The sequence below is a fragment of the Thermoascus crustaceus genome (assembly GCF_041956765.1).
Source record: "Thermoascus crustaceus strain CBS 181.67 unplaced genomic scaffold VTN00scaffold_11, whole genome shotgun sequence".
NCBI lineage: Eukaryota > Fungi > Ascomycota > Eurotiomycetes > Eurotiales > Thermoascaceae > Thermoascus > Thermoascus crustaceus.
The window spans coordinates 239,381-258,662 of NW_027192537.1; the positions used below are offsets into that span (position 1 = coordinate 239,381).

The 19,282-nt window shown below is 50.0% G+C and overlaps 8 protein-coding genes across 8 annotated transcripts; 4 read left to right on the top strand and 4 right to left on the bottom strand.

The window, feature by feature from the left end:
- Positions 1-1,320: 1,320 nt before the first annotated feature.
- VTN00DRAFT_2836 (uncharacterized protein) lies at positions 1,321-2,556 on the bottom strand (the record flags this gene model as incomplete). The annotated part of the gene is made up of 3 exons (XM_069429090.1): positions 1,321-2,218; positions 2,284-2,306; positions 2,446-2,556. 3 exons carry the CDS (start codon positions 2,554-2,556, stop codon positions 1,321-1,323), a joined length of 1,032 nt encoding a protein of 343 aa, XP_069283252.1.
- A 946-nt stretch (positions 2,557-3,502) lies between these two features.
- Positions 3,503-5,260, top strand: VTN00DRAFT_2837 (uncharacterized protein; the record flags this gene model as incomplete). The annotated part of the gene is made up of 3 exons (XM_069429091.1): positions 3,503-3,730; positions 3,804-4,154; positions 4,214-5,260. The coding sequence occupies 3 exons, from the start codon at positions 3,503-3,505 to the stop codon at positions 5,258-5,260; spliced, it is 1,626 nt and encodes a 541-aa protein (XP_069283253.1).
- A 615-nt stretch (positions 5,261-5,875) lies between these two features.
- On the top strand, positions 5,876-6,778 carry VTN00DRAFT_2838 (uncharacterized protein; the record flags this gene model as incomplete). Its single annotated transcript, XM_069429092.1, has 4 exons — positions 5,876-5,961; positions 6,098-6,135; positions 6,324-6,463; positions 6,554-6,778. 4 exons carry the CDS (start codon positions 5,876-5,878, stop codon positions 6,776-6,778), a joined length of 489 nt encoding a protein of 162 aa, XP_069283254.1.
- Positions 6,779-7,656: 878 nt separating this feature from the next.
- On the bottom strand, positions 7,657-10,439 carry VTN00DRAFT_2839 (uncharacterized protein; the record flags this gene model as incomplete). The annotated part of the gene is made up of 2 exons (XM_069429093.1): positions 7,657-10,089; positions 10,152-10,439. The coding sequence occupies 2 exons, from the start codon at positions 10,437-10,439 to the stop codon at positions 7,657-7,659; spliced, it is 2,721 nt and encodes a 906-aa protein (XP_069283255.1).
- Positions 10,440-10,625: 186 nt separating this feature from the next.
- Positions 10,626-11,833, top strand: VTN00DRAFT_2840 (uncharacterized protein; the record flags this gene model as incomplete). The annotated part of the gene is made up of 5 exons (XM_069429095.1): positions 10,626-10,668; positions 10,724-10,843; positions 10,896-10,956; positions 11,013-11,149; positions 11,205-11,833. The coding sequence occupies 5 exons, from the start codon at positions 10,626-10,628 to the stop codon at positions 11,831-11,833; spliced, it is 990 nt and encodes a 329-aa protein (XP_069283256.1).
- A 203-nt stretch (positions 11,834-12,036) lies between these two features.
- On the bottom strand, positions 12,037-14,512 carry VTN00DRAFT_2841 (uncharacterized protein; the record flags this gene model as incomplete). Its single annotated transcript, XM_069429096.1, has 8 exons — positions 12,037-13,015; positions 13,078-13,199; positions 13,248-13,521; positions 13,571-13,710; positions 13,763-13,997; positions 14,053-14,126; positions 14,187-14,396; positions 14,453-14,512. The coding sequence occupies 8 exons, from the start codon at positions 14,510-14,512 to the stop codon at positions 12,037-12,039; spliced, it is 2,094 nt and encodes a 697-aa protein (XP_069283257.1).
- Positions 14,513-14,720: 208 nt separating this feature from the next.
- VTN00DRAFT_2842 (uncharacterized protein) lies at positions 14,721-17,327 on the top strand (the record flags this gene model as incomplete). The annotated part of the gene is made up of 1 exon (XM_069429097.1): positions 14,721-17,327. The coding sequence occupies one exon, from the start codon at positions 14,721-14,723 to the stop codon at positions 17,325-17,327; it is 2,607 nt and encodes an 868-aa protein (XP_069283258.1).
- Positions 17,328-18,045: 718 nt separating this feature from the next.
- VTN00DRAFT_2843 (uncharacterized protein) lies at positions 18,046-19,006 on the bottom strand (the record flags this gene model as incomplete). The annotated part of the gene is made up of 3 exons (XM_069429098.1): positions 18,046-18,444; positions 18,527-18,837; positions 18,907-19,006. 3 exons carry the CDS (start codon positions 19,004-19,006, stop codon positions 18,046-18,048), a joined length of 810 nt encoding a protein of 269 aa, XP_069283259.1.
- Positions 19,007-19,282: the final 276 nt, after the last annotated feature.

Below are 19,282 nucleotides of genomic sequence, written 5' to 3' on the forward strand. Positions count from 1 at the left end.
TATATACATATATGCAATTTGCATGCTAATTTACCAAAAGAACAGATAAATTGGATCATGGCTAGGAGCCGGAAACGATTTCTTATAACACATGGGATACTGATATCGATAACTGCATCAGGTGAAAGGAACGTGCAAAAGGATCTGAATCTTCAAGAACTGGCTGTGCGATACCATGACAGTGATATTAGTGAGCGACAAAATGAGGTGCGTTGATCTCGAGACAGATCTTACTGTAAAAATTTTGTACATACAAATTGCTAGGTTATACAAAAGAATGATACTATGAACACCGCAAATATTCCACTCGAATCGTGACCTCTACTTACTCGAAGAAGTTGACTGTCGAAGAATCTACGCAGCTAGGCAGCTGTCTGTCATGATATGACGGTGTAGGATAAACCCTATACTATAGTAGTATAGCGAGGAAGGGCATCTGTTGAATAGCTAGGTAGCTAGCTATTCCAGATGCGATTAGCTGGACCGGACAGTGAATGAACGAGATGCTAGGTACCTATGCCTATTCGTTTTTTTTAAATACCTACACGGTCTGTCGAATCGCTACATGCAGCTCCTATCTCTAGCTTGTATTGTCATTGGTCAGCCAGTGAGATAATGCATCTAGATAAGTTCAAGTTGGGTACCTAATGTATGTACATACCGTATGTACGTAAGTCGGCATGGGAGTGAGTTCTTCCAGGAACGTCGCGACAATGCGCTGCATGCATGCATTAGTTCCATTGACTAGGTATGCTGACATCATGTGTAATGTCGTGCGAAGGTCTCAGAAGTAAAAATAAGGAAGAAATGGACCTATATATGTATGTATAGTGTAATATGACTAGGCATGAATAAGGTAGAGAGATCCTTGGATTGGATCTTCAAATTACTATTGATGATATTTTGTTGACCAGAGGATACACATGACTTTGGTAGTTTGAGTAGATAACCAGGAAGTAGTTGTTGAGAACAGACCAATTGTGTGGGAATAATTTCCACCTGCAGCAAAGAATGAGAGATTTAGATCATGGGCTACAGGACGAGTCGATTAGGTCTATGTATTATACAGAAGTATATATTTCAGAGTGTTCGTACAGACGATGTACAATAGATGATCATCATCCCGGACAGAAGACTTTTTTTCCCGGTCGAAGAGTGACAAGAATATATATATGAAATCATTGTCCCGATTCACTTTCTACCTCGAACTCCAGATCCATGCTAACCTATTCATTCCCTCGGCCGAATTGATGAGGTGTTATCTCCAAAATAATCCTTCGAGTTGTAAGTCGATATCGATATCGTACAGCCGCAGCGTCATCAGTCGTGATCCTCCTCCGTCACACCAGGACATCCCTCCATCTCATCGGTCTCATAGCGGTATTTACACCAGAAGCAGTATCGATGCTTCTCCCTCAGGTACATGACGAGTCTTCTCAGCCGCTCCTTGGGTTCCAGGGCATTGAACTCGTCGAGTTCCGGATCCTCCTCCAGTTCCTGCTCGACAATCGTGGAAGCGTCCCGGCTGATGCCGAGAGCGTGCTTGTCGTCAGGGTCCAGGGTGGCATCCTCGTAGCCTGGCAACTTTGGGTTTGGAACGAAAGACGACGGGATGGAGGTCTGCAAGGCGTGTCGGGCCAGAATGGAGCGCTCCCGCTCTTCGCGTTCGCGGACCAGGCCGCGATAGAGAACGTTGATCTGGGATGTGAGTTTTATCTTCGATTTGGGTTTGGAGGGTCCAGGCTCCGGAGATGGTTTCTCTTCTCGATCTTCCTCCCCTGTAGCTGGCTCCCTCTTATCGATATCTGTATCACGTCCCGGAGCTTCAGCTGCCGTCTCAGCTTCGGCCTCAGTGTCCAACCTCTCCGCGACTTTCTGTGCGGCGTGAACCTGGGCTTCTGTTCTTCGTTCTTCTCGCTCGAGTCTGAGCCGTTCTCTGTAGTCTCCTTCTTCCGCTTTGGCCTTCTTCGCCACCTGTTCTGCCTCTTCTCGGAATTTGCGCTTTTTCTCACTGTCCAGACCGATTCCGCCGCGGTCTTCCTTGATGACTATATTTAGCGGCTCGGTGCGGGAGCGACCCCAGTCGTTGGTGGTAGCCGTCGAGGATCCTGCCCCGTCGGTGCTAGCTGAGGGAGAGGGTTGTTTGCCCAGCGCGTCCCCCGGTTTGAAGCCCAGCTTGGCCATCATCTTGAAGCCTTTATTGGAGGGGTCGAGGGTGCTGGAGGAGAGAGCGGCTTCACGACGAGCAGCTTCCTGAGCCGCGCGCTCGGCCTTCGAAGGGACCTTGGCTCTGGCTTCTGCCTGCACTTGCAAGATATAGGTCAGCAACGTGAGATTGGATGCGCGAAGATGCACGAGACAGCGCATGGGGTGAAGTCTCTCTTTCAGCTGCAGACAAGACTCCAGAACGTGGAAGCAGTGCTAAGAGACAGAGGGTGGACATACCTCTCGCTGCTGTCGGAGCTTCCGCTGGGCAAAGGTCTCCTTTGCCTGCGGTTCAACGATCGTCATGGACATGTAGTCCTCTTCTTCATCTTGCGCGTCTTGCGGAGGCATGGTTGTGGCGTCGCTGAAGGGGTCTGTCCTGATCGACATGCGCGCCTTCAAAGCAGGTCGCGTCGAACTGTGAGAGCTCTACGAGCTCTTCGATCTGTCGGCGGAGACGGGGCCCGACGATCGCCGATCTGAAGATGCGGGGCGCGCGGCTTATCGAACGGACTTGAGAACCTTCAGCTCTACGCTTAACTCTCGTTCTGATCTTTAAGCTTTTCTTGCAGGTTTGTTATTCTGTTCTGGAGCGCTCGGGAGAGATGACACGCTCCTTGCTCACGAGAAGCACCTGTATTTTGCTTTCAACGTGTCTGGGACGCCCTTCCCCCTTGCTTCTTCTACGGAGTACTACCATCGTATTATGCTGACTGCTATTATTGCTGCGTGCAAGCTTTGCAGTAATAATAATGCTCCTCCATATGAAATTCTCACTCGAGGCGTCTCCGCTCCAGCGCTGCTAGTCCACCGGCTACCCACGCTCTAGTTATCAACCCGCCTCTAGACTGAATGACTGTTGCTCGGCATATATCGCTGCGGCGGTGGCTGCGAGCTTTCCTTTCTGGAGGCCGGACCCTGTTAATTTAGACTGGTCCGAATTACTGCTCCAATGATGTACTTCACGGATCAGAGCCTATGAAGCCTGTGCTCTGTCTTTGTCAAGCTTCCCCTCTCCTCATGCCTCCGGGGGGCCTTGTTGATTGGGTGAACGCAGTCCCAAACTGCAATGTCTTAACACATTCCCAGCTACGGAGTATTTGACCCGGGAATGCCCTTTATCAAGTCGCTTTTTGCCGGACTGTCCCCGCATCATGGCAGGCCCTCGAGCAAGCGCAAGGCGTGCGAGGCGTCCTCCTCTTCAAGGCGCTCCCGGCCAGCACCGCAGTCTTTCATATTAAAAGGCCTCTGCCCAGCGTGCTTCTCTCTCTTCTAGATGACAGGTCTAGATGTCACCATGATGTTGGTATCTTTCGTGCCTATACTCGTTTCCCTGTTGATTCCCTCCATAGTCGCGCTGGACACCGTGGTACATCTAGGCTATGCCAGCTACCGGGGACAGGCTTTACCAAATGGTATCACGCAGTGGCTTGGGTTGCGTTATGCCGCACTGCCCTTGGGCGCCTTGCGCTTCGCGGCCCCTCAGGATCCAGGATGGAGGAGCGGAATACAGAATGCAACTCAGGTACAACTTCTGTCATTATTGTTTAAACTCGCTTCTCGTTCTTTTTTTTTTGTTGGAACTAAGTTGCAATTAGCATGGTCCCATCTGTATTCCAACTGGTCAATATCCCATTCCCAAGGAGATATCAGAAGACTGTCTCTTCTTGGATGTTTTCGCTCCCACCAGCGCTAGGAACTCGTCCTCCAAGCTTCCGGTCTTTTTCTGGATCCAAGGAGGAGGCTTCAACGAGAATTCAAACGCCAATTACAATGGCTCCGGCCTGATTAAAGCATCAGATATGAATATAGTGGTTGTTACATTCAACTACAGGGTTGGCCCTTATGGATTTCTCGCCGGAAGGGAAGTGGAAGAAGGTGGAAGTCTAAATAACGGTCTGAAGGACCAGATCAAGGCTCTTGAATGGGTCCAGAAACATATCCACAAGGTAATCCATTTTCGGAATTCATATTAGGGAATAGATGTTGACCGTTTTTTTTTTTCAAGTTCGGCGGTGATCCCAACCATGTTGTACTGGGCGGAGATAGTGCCGGGGCTTCATCCATCACCCTACTGTTGTCAGCGTACGGCGGAAGAGACGACAAATTATTTCACGCAGCAGCAGCGGAATCGCAAAGCTTCGCAGGCATGATGAATGCGGACGAAAGCCAATTTGCCTACAACAACCTTGTCATTCGCACTGATTGTGCCAGTAGTGAAGACACTCTTGAGTGTTTGCGCAACTTGGACGCAGACGCTCTGCAGCAACAGAATATCAACACTCCCTATCCAAAGGCCCAGATAGATCCACTGTACATGTACGGACCAACTATTGACGGAGACCTCGTACCGGACTACACATATCGTCTTTTCCAGCAAGGCCGCTTCATTAAGGTACCTGTCATTTTCGGAGACGACACGAATGAAGCTACTATATTCGTTCCTAAGGATATCTCCAGCATCGGAGAGGCCGATGCATTCATCCAAGCCCAGTTTCCGGAGATTAAGCTACACCATCTGGATGAAATAAATGCCATGTACTTGGAGGATGGCGACTATCCGACGTTCCCTAATGCTGGAGAATACTGGCGACCAACCAGCAATGCCTACGGCGAGATACGTTACATCTGCCCCGGTATTAACCTTTCCTCAGTGATCTCCGACTATGGCGTCAAGACCTGGAACTACCACTACGCGGTCGAGGATCCAGATGCGATGCAGTCCGGCACCGGTGTGTCACACACGGTAGAAGTCAACGCGATCTGGGGTCCGCAGTACGTTAGCAAGCCGGCGCCTCCTTCATACATCACAACCAACGCGCCTATCATCCCCGTCATGCAGGGCTACTGGACGAGCTTTATCAGGAGCTTCGACCCGAATAAGCACCGTTATCCGGGGAGCCCGGAGTGGAAGACGTGGCAGCAGTCTGATGGCGATGATGGGTATAATCGGATCTTTATCAAGACAGGTGAGACGAGGATGGAGGTGGTCCCTCAGGATCAGAGGGAGAGATGTGAATATTTGAGTTCCATTGCGCTGGGACTTCGGCAGTGATGTCATGCAGGTTGTAGGGCCAAGGAGGGAGGGCTGTCGGCATTGACTATTTCGCCATATTTTTCACATGTCTACACATACTATGTATTAGACCTAATGTATATATGTCCTGTGCCTGTGTATATATGTATATATATACATAGCACTTTCCTGCAAACACTAGTGAATTTCTTATTCCAGGTACGGCTTGGCCGCTTTAATGAGGCTGCTTGTAAGTTCCGAGTTCATATGCATGCATATGACACCATAGATAGCTCCTAGCCCCGCCCGTCCAGTAGATGCGGTTCCGCGCAGCATATATGTCGTAGCTTAACCTGAGGCTCTGAGGCCATCCCGAGCGGATATCACGCAAGCAGAGCAAACCCCGCAGCTCAAGATAGGATGGGAAAATGGGATTCTGGATTCGGGATTCGTGGCCCTGTGATATAAATAGGGGAGGGGGTTACCTATCTGTATTTTTGTTTGGATTTTTTCTTCTTTCAATTTCCAATTGACTTGGATTTCTTTCTTTGCTTGATTGGGGTTGTACAGTTCCAAACACATACATACATTTATTGTTTACTCAAAACAACCTACAACTACAAAAAAGAAATAAAGAAAAAAAGAAACCAAATGATGTCCGTCGCCCGCGAATTCGAGGCCGCCAACGAGAAATACGCCGCCTCCTTCACCAAGGGCGGACTGGCGCTTCCGCCGGCGCGGTAAGTACAGTACCTGTCTGCATAAATTCTAATCCTACTCCTAATTATGGTCTATATATAAATGCATATTATTATATGTACCTGGTTTTGTTATGATTAATGCTGTGCTAACGGATTGTCGGTTGCATATATACAGGAAGGTGGCGGTTGTTGCATGTATGGATGCTAGGTTGGGTATGTATTCTATTTTCATACTGTCTACTTACTACTGCCATATGCTTTCTGGTTCTGCTTCTGGTCGTGGATAACGAAGTTGAAGACGAAGCCTGTATCCCCGTCTCTATAACCATTCCCCCCCCCCCTTCTTCTCTTTCTAGACAAAACCTCTCCATCTATAACTATCAATATACTAACGACCACAGACCCTGCCCGCGCCCTTGGTCTTGAAGAAGGCGACGCCCATGTCATCCGCAACGCCGGCGGCCGCGTTGCAGACTCGATCCGCAGCCTGGTCATCTCCCAGCAACTCCTGGGAACCCGGGAGATCGTGATCCTTCACCATGTACGTACATATTCCCTCCCTTCCTCCCTCTTCCCCTATACCCACCCCACCCCATCACTCACAACCAAATCACTGACACTTTTGGCCCAGACCGACTGCGGCATGCTCACCTTCACCGATGAAGTCATCCGGAGCAAGATCAAGACCGAACTGTCCCAGAATGCGGACCACATTGCTTTCTTACCCTTCAAGGACCTGGCGCAGAGCGTTCGTGATGACATTGCCGCGTTGAAGCAGAGTCCGCTGATCTTGGATGTGCCGATCACAGGGTACATTTATGAGGTGGAGACGGGGAAGATTATTAAGGTTGATTAATTGTGTTGAGTTGAGGTTGGTGTGGACGGTTGGTGGGCAGGCGTGCATGTACATAAATAGGTACCGACCAAAGGGGTCGAGTGGTGGGTGTATATGTCCTGTATGTGGGTGATTGATTTGGTTTGTGAGAGTATGGGGAGTTGCTTTGGTGAGGGGATGTAGTAGTAGCTCAGGGAGTGTCTTCACCGAGCACCGACTGATACAATATATCGAAGCGGAATGCGTAATGAGGAATGATTCCTTTTCCTTGACCTGCAATTGCACTAGGGAAAAAGAAAATGAGACTCTTCAGAATGACATCGTCCAGACTAGGAAGGGAAGAGAATAGAGATCTCCTTGAAGGAGAAATCCCGAAGCGCTTGCCAGTTTGCAGGTTTGAATGTTGAACCTTGCAGTAGTTGTTTGACTTGTGAATATATTAATAACGTTCTTTTTCCGGGAGGGCGGTACTTACGTCAATTCTATGAAGAGACGACACTAGAGACATCTTACTTACTGGCTTTCTTCTGTCTCGTTTCGGGCTTTGCTGGTTTGTTATCTGTTGCTAGATTCCTAGGATCTCGTGGTTTGATTTTATAGAATGTCCTAATAATAATAATAAGAAATTGCTTTTGATTTTGTCCCCTCGAGTATGGTATTTCTCTGAAAACCGACATTGTCCTACTTAAGGAAAACGGAGAAAAAAGTAGAAGATGCGAAAATTGAGCCCCCCCCGGAACAGCTTCGTGATTGGGTATTGGACATCTGCCCAAGGGGGCGCGGGCTGACTGGCACGGAAATAAACGTGCGTCGCAACCAAAAACCCAAGGGTAAACATGAACCTATATACATGTACATGCGATGACAAATCGACAAATTCATAAATAAGAATAAGAAATTTACCGTTTTCCCTGCCTCCACCTCTTCTCCCTCTCGTACGCATTGGCCTCCCGCCCCTCTTCTCCCTGAATCTCCGCAATGAGTCTCTTGAACTTCTTCTCGTACGCCGCGTCCCGCTCCTTCTTCTCCCGCAGCTGCTCGCGCGCGATGAAGTTGGCGTCCTTGCGGAGTTCGCGCATCGCGCCCTTGCGCTCGCGCTTGTATTCCGCTTTGAGTTTGTTGAGCTCCGCGCGCTCGCGGTCCGGGTCGTAGTGGCGGTCTGGGTTGAAGTCCTCCTCGAACTTGGGGATGGAGGTCTTGATCGCCAGGGGGCGGTGGTTGTGTAGGAGCAGAGGACGGCGGGACAGGGTGGCCTGGGTGAGAAGCCGGTCGAGCTTGTTGAGGGTCGACTGGATCCGGTCTTGTACTGCAGACGAGACTTTGCCGGAGCAGGACTTGCTCAGGTGATGCAGGACTTTCTGGGCTGGTTCAAAAATCTCGTAGAAGGCGGATTTGGCAGTCCATAGGTCTGCAGAAGTATCAAGGAGGGATATAAATGTGGCTATGAGGGCGAGCTTGAGTTCCTCAGATGCGTCCGAGGAGAGCTCAGTCTCAAGAACATCCCAGAACTTGAGCTTTCTTAAGGTGATCTTCTTCGAAGGATTCAACCGCAGGGACTCAGGAGGTTGCCTTGAAGGGAAGAAACCAAAGTCCTTCTTCGGCTCTGCTGGGCCGAGCATGCACAGAGCGTTCAAGATATAGTTTATGAATTCGGGAATGAATCTCTTCGAAAGCGTCTGATACTGGAGACACAGGCTCGCAGCATAGGCGCCAGTGGTGAAGTCAGCGAGAGAGTTGAGGGTGCCCTGTGCCAGATATCGAGCAAGCGACAGATTTGCAGGCGTCGCAACGGCGTGGAAATGATCAGACGTAGGGAAAGTAGTCGCGATACCGGTCAAGATGACCAAGTCTCCGGGGCAGAGTTTCAGTGCGCGCTCTGCTGCAATTGCACGTAGATGGGCCCTGAATGCCATCGCCACATCCTCAGGGTGGCTCTTTGCCAAAGAGTGGATATGCCGTAGGAGATTCTCCAGTATGGCGAACGGAGGATGTTCGGCTTGATTCGCCATGTACGCAACATGTTCAACTAATATCCTCGAGAAACGGCCAAGTTTCGCTTTGTTATCGGGATGAAGACGGGGATGGTGCAAGGCTCTGATTCGCTGGACAACGGTAGGAAGGTCTTGGGTAGACACATTCTTAAGTATCTCCAGAAAATGCTGATGATTTTCTGGGCACGGATATGTAAATGGAAGCCCTTCACCTGTCTGTTCCGCGTTATTGACCGTTGCTGAAGCTCCTCCAGCTGCTGTGTCAGTCGGAAGAGTAAGCCCATTAATTAGTTCATCATCTTCCTCTTCCTCTTCCGACTCCTCTCCTGGTGATTCTTCCTCATCGCTCTCACTGATATAAAGACTAGCGTTGGAATCCATCTCAACAAGGTCTTCGTCAATAATGAAGTCGTCCTCATCCTCAACTCCAAGCTCAGGGCGGGTATGCACGTCGTTGGTGGCCTGGGCAAGCCCGAAAGCTTTGGCATCGTCCGGAACCGACTCATCGTCAGATTGTTCCGCATCCTCCTCATCTTCCGAGCTGCTCTGTTCTTCACCCTGCATTCTTCGAAGACGCTCTTCCTCAAGGGCCTTCAATCGCTGTGCTTCTTCTTGAGCCTTTTCTTCCTCGGTCTTGGTACGGTCCGTTGGCTTAGACCGTTTATCAAACATCATTTGCTTCAGTCGCTGATCGTACTCCCGATCAGCCTCCTCTCTGTCTTTCCCTTGCAGAAGAGCCGCCCGGTCGGGGTTCATCTGCGCAGTAGGATATTCTTTTGGAGGCTCCGGTTTGGGAGGAGGCTTTGTGCCGCTCATCATCTGAAAGAGATCAGAGAGTCCTTTGTCGAGCTCTGCACGCAACTCGTTATCATCCTCTTTGGCTTTTTGCCGTTCGTATTTGTAAAACTTCGACTTGGCAATGATCTCTTTCATAACTTCATGTTTGGACTTCTTCCGTTCCGGCTGCTCCTCCTCATCATCACTAGCAATACCCTCCATATTATCTTCTTCATCCACTATACGTCTCCGTTTTCGGGACTTCCCACCATCTGATAGATCTTCATCAGAGCCTTCAAGATCGCCTTCTTGAAAATCGTCTTGAGGCGCATCTTGATCGAAAGACAGGGATTGACCCATATGTGTAAGTTGCACTTCTTCTACTTCGTCATCTTCCAAGTTGAACATGGACTCCTTCCTGAATTTCTTCTGGCTCTCTCGGGCGAACCGTTCGGCAGCCTTCTCCTCTGGAGTCATAGTCGGATCATTTTCACCGAAACGACGATCGAGAATACCGCCGACCTTGTTGCGTGAATGGAGCTCCTTGAGAAGAGTTTCGCGTCTCTATTGAAAAGAATTCATTAGTAGATGGATACTCGTGAGCGCTGTAAATCGTTCAAACTCACTCTTTCCTCGCCCAAAGATTTGGTGACACCAGGCCTCACAGCTCCACCAGCTTTTTTAAATCCATCTCTAGTTGTAACGTCGAACTTGACATTTTTCACGGGCGCCTTGACCTCGAAAGGGTTGAATCGCTCTCTGATTCCTTGTAGAGCTGCATTGCGCTGTATCCGGCTCTGCGCAGCTGCGCCTGTCTTCGCATTTTGGCGTTTCTTCTTCTTGGACTGTGGCGGACCGATTACTCCGCTCTCGCGAAGCGACGCCTTGAGTTGTTTCAACTGCGAAGGTGGCATGACGAGTCCTGGCGCAGAACGGGCGTTGGTTGATAGATAGCAGCGAAATTTTTGGGAATCCGACAGTCTCCAAAAATTATGTGCTCACCGCCTTCGCAAGGCGGAAGTACTGCCGCGGAGCGCCTTAGCTGCTTGCTCCGCACTTCGCTGCGCTCCCAATGAAAGACGGCCCACAGCTAGAGAAACATGGCGTCGCAGTCGAGTGATCGATTTTTATGGGTGTGCCTTGGTGAGTTTCCGTGCTTGTAAGGAGTCTATACATCCGGTATAGCTGACATTTCCAGGTGTTTCCCTGTTTTTCGCTGCTCGCGGTATCGCCGCCGAACTTCGACGAGTGCGGGAGCTGACAGAGATCACCCATCAAGAGAATGAGGATCGAATGATCAGTGAGGGCACAGAGGATGGTAAGGAGTTAATTAATCTGCGCTCAACGCTCTAGTACTGACACTGCTTCAGCTCTTAAATTAGAGACCCTCCAAAAACTCTCAGAGAGCACAAGTTTTGACCTCCGGGCAGCGTATGCGTCTAGCTAATCGCGCTCCTCGTATACACACCGTTCTGACACTTCTCCAGAGCTCTGCGCATCATATCGGAGAGATCGACCAAGGGATCGACCCGCGACTTACTTCTGGAAGACCTGGCCAGCAGAGATAAAACTCGGCGAGGCAAAGCTCTCACGGCGTTGCACTTTCTAGTGTCAAATCGAGCACGTACGTTCAGTCGACTATATAACAGCTGGGGTTCGACTAATGGGTTTGACTGTAGTTTCACGATCCTCCGTGCCTAATAGGCTCAGAGACCTTCCGACCTATATAGCGCTCATCGACTGCCTGTGCAATTTCCTCGATGAACATACCGAAGAAACCGGTCACACAGTCTCTCCCATCCTTCCGAAGACCAGACCCCTAGGAGAGAACAAGGCCCTAACCATACTCAATATTATCCTCCCTGAGAATGTCCCTGCCGCATTGGAAGCTGGAATTGTCAGCCGCTGGCTGTCGAAGTATCCTTTCCCCTGCGCCGTTGCGGACGAATCGCGGCGGCAGGATGTGGTGCTACTCATGAAGACGTGGTGGACTGATGACATGGCTATGAGCAATATTATAAGCACGCTCTCTTCTCACCAGGATGGGGTTAAACAGCTGCGAAAATATGGGCTCATGGGGAGCATGATCGAAGAAAACGATCATGACGAGTATGATGGTGATAGCGACGTGTGGATGGTCGACGGTGATGATACCGCAGGTCCAAGACGTTTCTCTGGGAGACGACTGCGAGATGAAAGCGCAGAGGAACAGGCACTTAGAAGACGCCGAAGAGAAGCGATGGTCTTTAGCGAAGGGGGACGACCAATTGGCAATGACAACATAATCCAGCCGCTTCAGAGTGAATGAAGTGCCGATGTGGAGAAAGCGTGACAGCTTTTCACTGGTCTTGATTGATGGCATTGGTGGGAGTCTGGACAGAATTCTGTCAACCATATGGGCGTTATGTTTGTTATGATTACATTTATTGCATTTTATGATACCCTCCATTTATGTAACAATTAAACTATGATGAAATCGAGATACCAGAATAATAATGTAACAACAAAACTCTATAGCCCTTTCCATGCCGTCTTCCCTATATGGTCGATCTTCTTCCGGCTGCTCTTCACCATTCCCAACAGCTTCAAATCCGACAAGGCTCGGTAGAATAGCGTAAACGCCATACGCTCGTCGTATTGTTCCCCTTCCTCACCACCGACAATGGTATAAAACGCACGCCATAGATCATAGACATTAACCAAACAACCGGACTCAAGATAGAGTTGATATAGAATGGCGGTGGTAGGTTGCATTGCCGAGAGGTTACCCTCGCCGTCATCAGACGTGGAAATCAGATAATCAAAAGGAGTGGACAGAGCCCGCTCAATAGCAAATCGGGATCTTGGTGCGAAAGTATCCCTTAGCGGATGCTTCAGGTCAAATACAAAGACCTCATGTAAAGCCAGGGCTTGCGGTTTGATCAAAGTCTCCTTCAAGAACGCCTCAAAAGTTGCATGAAAACAGTCGACAATCTCAGTGTACTCAATTTCCTGGCTTGATAATTTCGCTTTAGCCTTGTTGAGCTTCACCCGCTGTTCGACAACTGCTGTTTGCATGACTAAGTGACGGTCATCATACTCGCTCCGGAGAGGTCCAATGCCTTTATTTGATTCCACAAGGCGCTGAAGATCGTCCTGGATCGTACGAAGCTCAGAGGAATCAACCAAAATCGAAGTCAGACTCACGAGAAGATTCCGAAGACTCTCGGAGTCTAACTTTTTAATCGCCATGAGGATCTCTTCTATTGTCGGAGAACTTTGCAATTCTCCGGCAAGAGCACTGACAGAAAGGTCTGAAATGCTGGCTTCATTGAACTGTCTGAGGAAGCGTAGAGAAGCGGAAACAGCTTTGACCGATTGAAATAGATGTTGCATCATTTTCTGACCTTCCTTGACATGCCTCTTTGCCTCTTGTAAGAGAAATTGATCATCATTCAGCAAGCTGCGCACCTGTTTAGGGTTACCGCTGTCGAGTAGGTCTTCGCAAAGCCTACAGGCGCGTCAGTAAACATTACCGCCGTGAACACGGAGCTGTAAACATCGATTTCTTACTTGCGGAAAGATGGTAAATTCCGGATTGCCTCGCAGAGCTCACTCTGAGATAAGCTTGTAGAGACACTGTCTGAAAGAAGCACGGCCAATGAGTTCGCAAAGAAGTGCGACATGTATGCGTACTAAATGTATTAGCGAGCCGCCGTCGAAAGCCAACTGGACGAGCATACCTTCACTGTACGACCAAACGCCTCTGGGCTTTGGAAGTAGTCTCTTGATTTCTCAAATAAAACGCTAGTAACGTTGTGTCCTAGCCAAAGTCTCACATCCTGATTTGTCTGCAGTGCTTCATATACGCGATCAATGGAGTCTCCGGCATCGTGAATTTCGAAGTGTCGACCTTGAAGCAAGGCAACTGTCGATCGAGCTAATCTTCCCTCAAAAAGCTCAACGGATGTTGCAATCCCGAATAATAATGTAAAAGGTATCCGATCCAGCCAGGAACTAGGCAATCAATCAGTATAGAAAGTATGGGTGGGTCGTCTGTTCATACCTTAACAACGACAACAAATCAGTCAACAGACTGGGATCAAATGCTTCACTGTCTCGAAAGGCTATTACCAGTTTTCTGACTTGTCGTCTCTTTACATAGTCGTTCAGCAGCTCAAGATCATACCCAAGCAGCCTCGGGCCCTGAGTCAATGTTAGCGACAACTATGTCGGTCTAGGGACAAGCCAAACATACAGCCCTGTCGGTCAAGAACTTTTGATAGCCTTCGTTTCCTTCAGTATTGGTGACAGCTGTTCTGATGATGTTTTTCAGAGCTGTTTTCAAATTGAACGCGTCACCAGATTCTAGCACGACCACACCGCCTTCTCCCGCGGTAATCAATTTGTGATTGAGCCTATCCAAGAGCCTGCTGAGAGAGGAGACATTGGAACCGATATTAATCAGTGCCGTGGGAATACGACCACCGCATCTTCAGCTATTGTTAGAGCAATGAAGCCAAGAAACAAGCACGAGAATGCACTTACGATTGAGGAAAGGCTGTCCTGATAAACGATGTCACTTTCTCTAAGATGTCGGAGTCGACATCTTCAAGAATATTCTATTTGGCTGTCAGGATAAATTGATGCACTCCATACAAACAGCTTTTGGTTCTACCAACCTGAATCCTTTGTTCCTGCTCCGACCACAACTGCTGAAATGTGCTGTGCCTCAATTGTGCCAACTCAAGTTTCTCCTTCCCGCCCAAGAGCGGCAGAAATGGTAGCGATTCATCCTCTTGATTTGGATTGTCCTTCAAGACCTTGCGTCTCTTTGGTGGCCGTTCTCCGTGAGCCTTTGCGGTCTTAGGGGGCTTGTAGACGTATACTCCCTTGGTTTCGTTAACTCTTTGAGCCAGAACATAAGACGCAAGTAGGAGTTCGTTACCTGGTTGTTTATGTCCTCCTTTATATTTTCCGCATATTCACCATCATGATCTAGGTCCATGATGGCAGCCATGCTACCGCGTTCGCGTCCTTGGAGCTCCGACGTCTCTCGCACGCCGTCGCGTAAAGTGGTGGAACCTCCTCTGCGGACGCTAAGCCGAGAAGAGCTCCACTCGTTACCCCCGGAGCCCTCCGAGTCCTAGCTTTTCCCCGCCGACTTCTTCTGCTTGATATTGTCTCGCCGATGACCTGACACCTGCTCCGACTTCATGCTCCGTCAGACTGTTCCAGGAGCTCGGTGGTATCAGCATGTGGCTCACAGGAGCCCCTTGATCCCGACGGCCCGCAGGCCTCTCTCTCTGCCACGACCATTCTCAGTTTCTCTGCCGCGCTCCGTCGATTATGGCGACCCCAAAGACAAAATCCGCTTTTTCGAACAGCCCAGTCTGGGGAGTAAACGAAGGGTGGAAGTTGATCCGGAAGTGCAGGAGCGCGCCGAACGTGAAGAAGTAGAATCTCAGCTCTCCAAACTAGAGCGGGATTTGGAGGTACTGAAAGAGGGTCCGTATGGTCCAAATAGTCCATTTATGAAAGAGTTGCCGGAGAAGGAGAGGGCGATCGCACTTGAGGCCATTCGAAAATATGAAGCGGAGAAGGGCAAGGACCAGCCAGATGTGGGGCTGGAGGATATCTTCGATGAGGAGCTGGATGAGATGTTGAGAGAAGAGTTCGAGGGCCTGGCAAAGGAAGAGGAGGAGGATTGGGATCCGAGAAAACCGATCAAAGAGCCGGAGCGTTTACCTGCAAAGCGATCTTTTGAAGTCCAACTCAGTGATTCTCAGACACATCCTTATATCGATCGATTCAACGAATGTTTGAGGCGTCTCTCCAGTGACGAGTCAAATGATGGAACAAGACAAGAACTCTGGAAATGGTATCGGCGCTGCAAACAGACCGTCCCGTCTTTTCTTGAATCGATTCCGGAAGAAGCGGCGGTTATGCTATGGGATTCCCAGTCTCGAGGTGAGGCTGCGAAGACTACGCGTATGTCTCACCTGCAGACCCTCGTGGACGACGTTCGCTCTATCGGCAGAGCACCCTCAACATCCCAGATGCTTATGTACATCGAATCGCTATATGAAGGGGGAAAGACTGACAAAGCTTTGGAGATATGGGAGGCACAACAGGCGGATATCAGCCAGGGCAAGGGGGATGTGGACGACTATTGGAAACTCGGGGTGCAGCTGTTTGCCGCAGAAGGCGACCCTCAGAGAGCGCAGGATATCGCTCTGGCCTTCCTTGCAAACGACAAATCTCGTCATCCTCGCATATTGATACCAGTCATCACTGCATGGGGAAGACAACCTGGAAAAGAAGCCGCCGTGAAGGCCTGGGCCCTATATCTACAGCTCAAAACCTTCCTGGGACGCGACATGACAATGGAAGATTATGATGCAATTAGTGTCGGTCTCCTCAAAGCTAAGCGGCTCGACCTTGCTCTTGCAGTGTTCAAAGATATGATGGTGACAGGCAAAGATCCCGCGAACGATTCGACAGCTCTTTACAAGGCGGCGTTGGGTCTGGCCGAGAATCTCCAGGCCTCGAGCATCAGTGAAGAAGAGGTCAACAAAGTCTCGCTCAAAGCACTAACCATACTACCGCGACGGTTCCAGAATAAATTCTTCTACGCTAGTTGGATGAAGAAACTCATCGGAATGGGAGAGATTGATTCGGCCGCACTTGTGATCGAGTTGATGTATGAGCGAGGGGTTAAACCAGATTCGAAGCATCTGAACGGCATAATTGGCGCGTGGCTCCGGGAGGGAAATACTGCCGCAAGGGATAAGGCCGAGCGGCTAGGATGGTCTATGGTTCAGCAACGAATCGACATGGTTTGGGCGCGGGAGTATCCAGATCAGTCTCCTGAGACACCTGCCAAACCAAACGTTTACAACGGGACAAATGGCGTTCGCATACCCAAGTTCATGCAGAGAACTGTACCCCCAGCGAACATCGAAACGTTTTCGATTCTATTGATCCACTATACCCGGAGAGGTGATGACGACATGGTTAAATATCTAACCAAGTGCCTGGGCGATGCTCGAATCCGGCCAAACTCGTACTTTATGAACCATCTGCTTTATGCTGAACTACGCAAACACGACATCCGTACCTTGTGGAACAAGTATAAAAGCATGTCTGCGTATATTAGGCCTGATCTTGAGACATATGCCTGCCTCTGGGACTGCGCCAAGGTCCAGTACGACCGCTCAAGGACTGCCTTCGACGCAAGTTTCCCGACCGCTCGTGGGCTCTATTCCGAGATGATGCAGTGGTACTCCAGCCTGACACCGCGCGGCAAGACCATAGCCCAGGAGGAATTCTCGAAGGATCTGTACGATCAGATCACGCGCTGCTTCTGTCTTTCAAAGGATCTGCACGGCACCCTCGTGGCTCTCTACGCGATGAAGAACACGTTCGGCTTTTTCCCGGACGACGACACCGCCCGCATGATCGTACTGCAGGTGGCGCGCATGGCCGGAGTGCCCCCCGACACGCCGAAGCGTAGACTTCGCAGACTGTCCACCACCCCCAGAAGCAAAGAGAACATCGCACAGGTGAACAAGCTGCTGGAGCTCCTCAGCGAGCGCAAGGTCTCCATTCTGCAGTCGCAGGGCCTGAACATCGAGCAGCTCGACAGCCACGAGAGACAGCAGTTCCAGCTCGAGATCCTGGTGGACTTGCTGAGGGTTGTGATCCGGCGCACCGCTTCGAAACCGGACCGGATCGAAGACCAGCTCGCGGCTACCGCGGAGGAGATGGGAGTCGGCGGTATACACCTTGGTCCGCCTTTGACCGACGATGATCTGGTCTGATGTAATCTACCTTACTCTGTGTCAGTTGGCATCACTACTATATTATTCCCTCTTCTGGTGTTTTTTTGTCCTTTACTACATGGATCTATGCGCATTATTACGAGACAGGGCACATTGTGTATGACAGTTGGGGAAACGAATCCATATGGCGTTTTGAGAGAGGATGGAAGATATATACAAAAAATTAAGGGCGGTTCTATTTATTCATATACTGTACATTATGTAACAAAAATCATACCTCCACTGTTGCATGCATCCATGAGAATACTCGATTCGTAGCCGTAGCATAAATGCCATTTCCTTTCACGGTTTTGAGGGTCCACCGAATCGGATATGTTCGCGGCAACATGATCTATACATACGCCTAATCTCACGTATTCTAGTTATGGGGCATGCTGTACTGATGGAAGACAGAGAGGTAAAAAGAGCACCTACAACTGGGATTAGGTAGAAACATGAAAAGTACCCTTTTCTAAAAACATGCCGATTTGCAATACTAATAATACATGCCAACAAAACTCCGGCCCGTGAAAAAAATCTCAACACAACGGACATGATCTAAAACCTGACCACAAACAAAGTCCCACAACACAACACAAGACCAGGAAATTAGATACGGTGAGACTCTCGAAGCAATGAAAATGCATTTTTGTCAAAGAGCAAAGTGAGGAACAGGAACAGGTCTATTCATAGAAGTAACAAACACAGCTCCGTTTCATTATTTCTTGCCCTTCTTCTTCTTCTTGCCGCCTCCAGTGCTTCCGGTCCCGGTGGCCGTCGGACCGCCAGACTCAACTAAAACGGCATCGTCGTCACTGGCAGTAGAGGCGGTTGAGGCAATCGAGGTACCCGCGGATACTGGTCTTTCGAGATTCTTTGACCCAGGTGAACCAGGAACAGGGGTAGCCGCCGTGGCGCCGGTCTTTTCAGCCTCTTCCTGGTCCAGCTCCTTCATGAATCCCTCCTGGATGCTAGCCTTTTTGCGGTCCCACCATTCACGCTCCTCGTTCACCTTGGACTGGTAATCCTCGATGCGCTGGCGGAAGATGGCGTTGTTGGCCATCTCGTTCGCGGACTGGAAGATCGTCTGGCCCCAGCCAGGCGCGTAGGCGTTGGCCTAGATTTCGTTGAAAAAGCCTAGTTTCAGCACTCTCATCCACAACAGTTGAGAACAGTTCATGTGGAATGAGCAAACTCACCTCCGAGACGACGTCGCGGACCTCGTCCTCCATCTCTTTCTCGGCCCTCAAGAACCGCTGCCACAAGTCGTCGCCCACACTACCCCTCTGTAATAGCATTGCCAATGCGGGCTTCTGATTCCGGATCGTCATCACGCGGTTGATATCCTCCGTCGCGCGCCGCAGCAGCGCAGCCTTAAGGACCGTCTCCGGGACAGCGGGGGCCTTCTTGTCCTTCGAAGCGGAGGCTGGAGGGTCAAGGTGAAGGAGGGAAAAGTAGATGTCTCGCTGGAGATGAGGAGGGAACCATGGTGCCAGGGAAGAAGCTTTCGCTGCAAGCATAGGATGTCAGTCAGGCCTGGCAAACAAACAAGTGTCTCTCTGATAGACAAGTCACGTACCAGCTTTTCGCTTCCGGTAGAGAGAGGAAAAAGTCGCCAATGAGCCGATGAGGATGCCTAAATAGGCGAGCGGCACGGCGAGACTCAGCCAGTCTACCATGTCGAGGCCGATGGGGTGTGTGAGAAAGCGGAAGCAGCTGTATGATGCAGGCGGATGGAAGGGAGCAAGGTGGTGTTAGAGAGGTATGTAAAGTACTGTCCGTGTGTCGGCGTCACACGCGCCCATACTCTTGCGAGGGCTTGAACAGTGAAGAAGACAAGGACAGGATCACGCCTCCCATCGACCGACCAAGGGAACAAGACGGAGAGGAGCTGTTGGGAGATGCGTCGGGGCGGGATGCGCTGTCTCGCGCCTCGGCGGGCAAAGGCCAGCCTG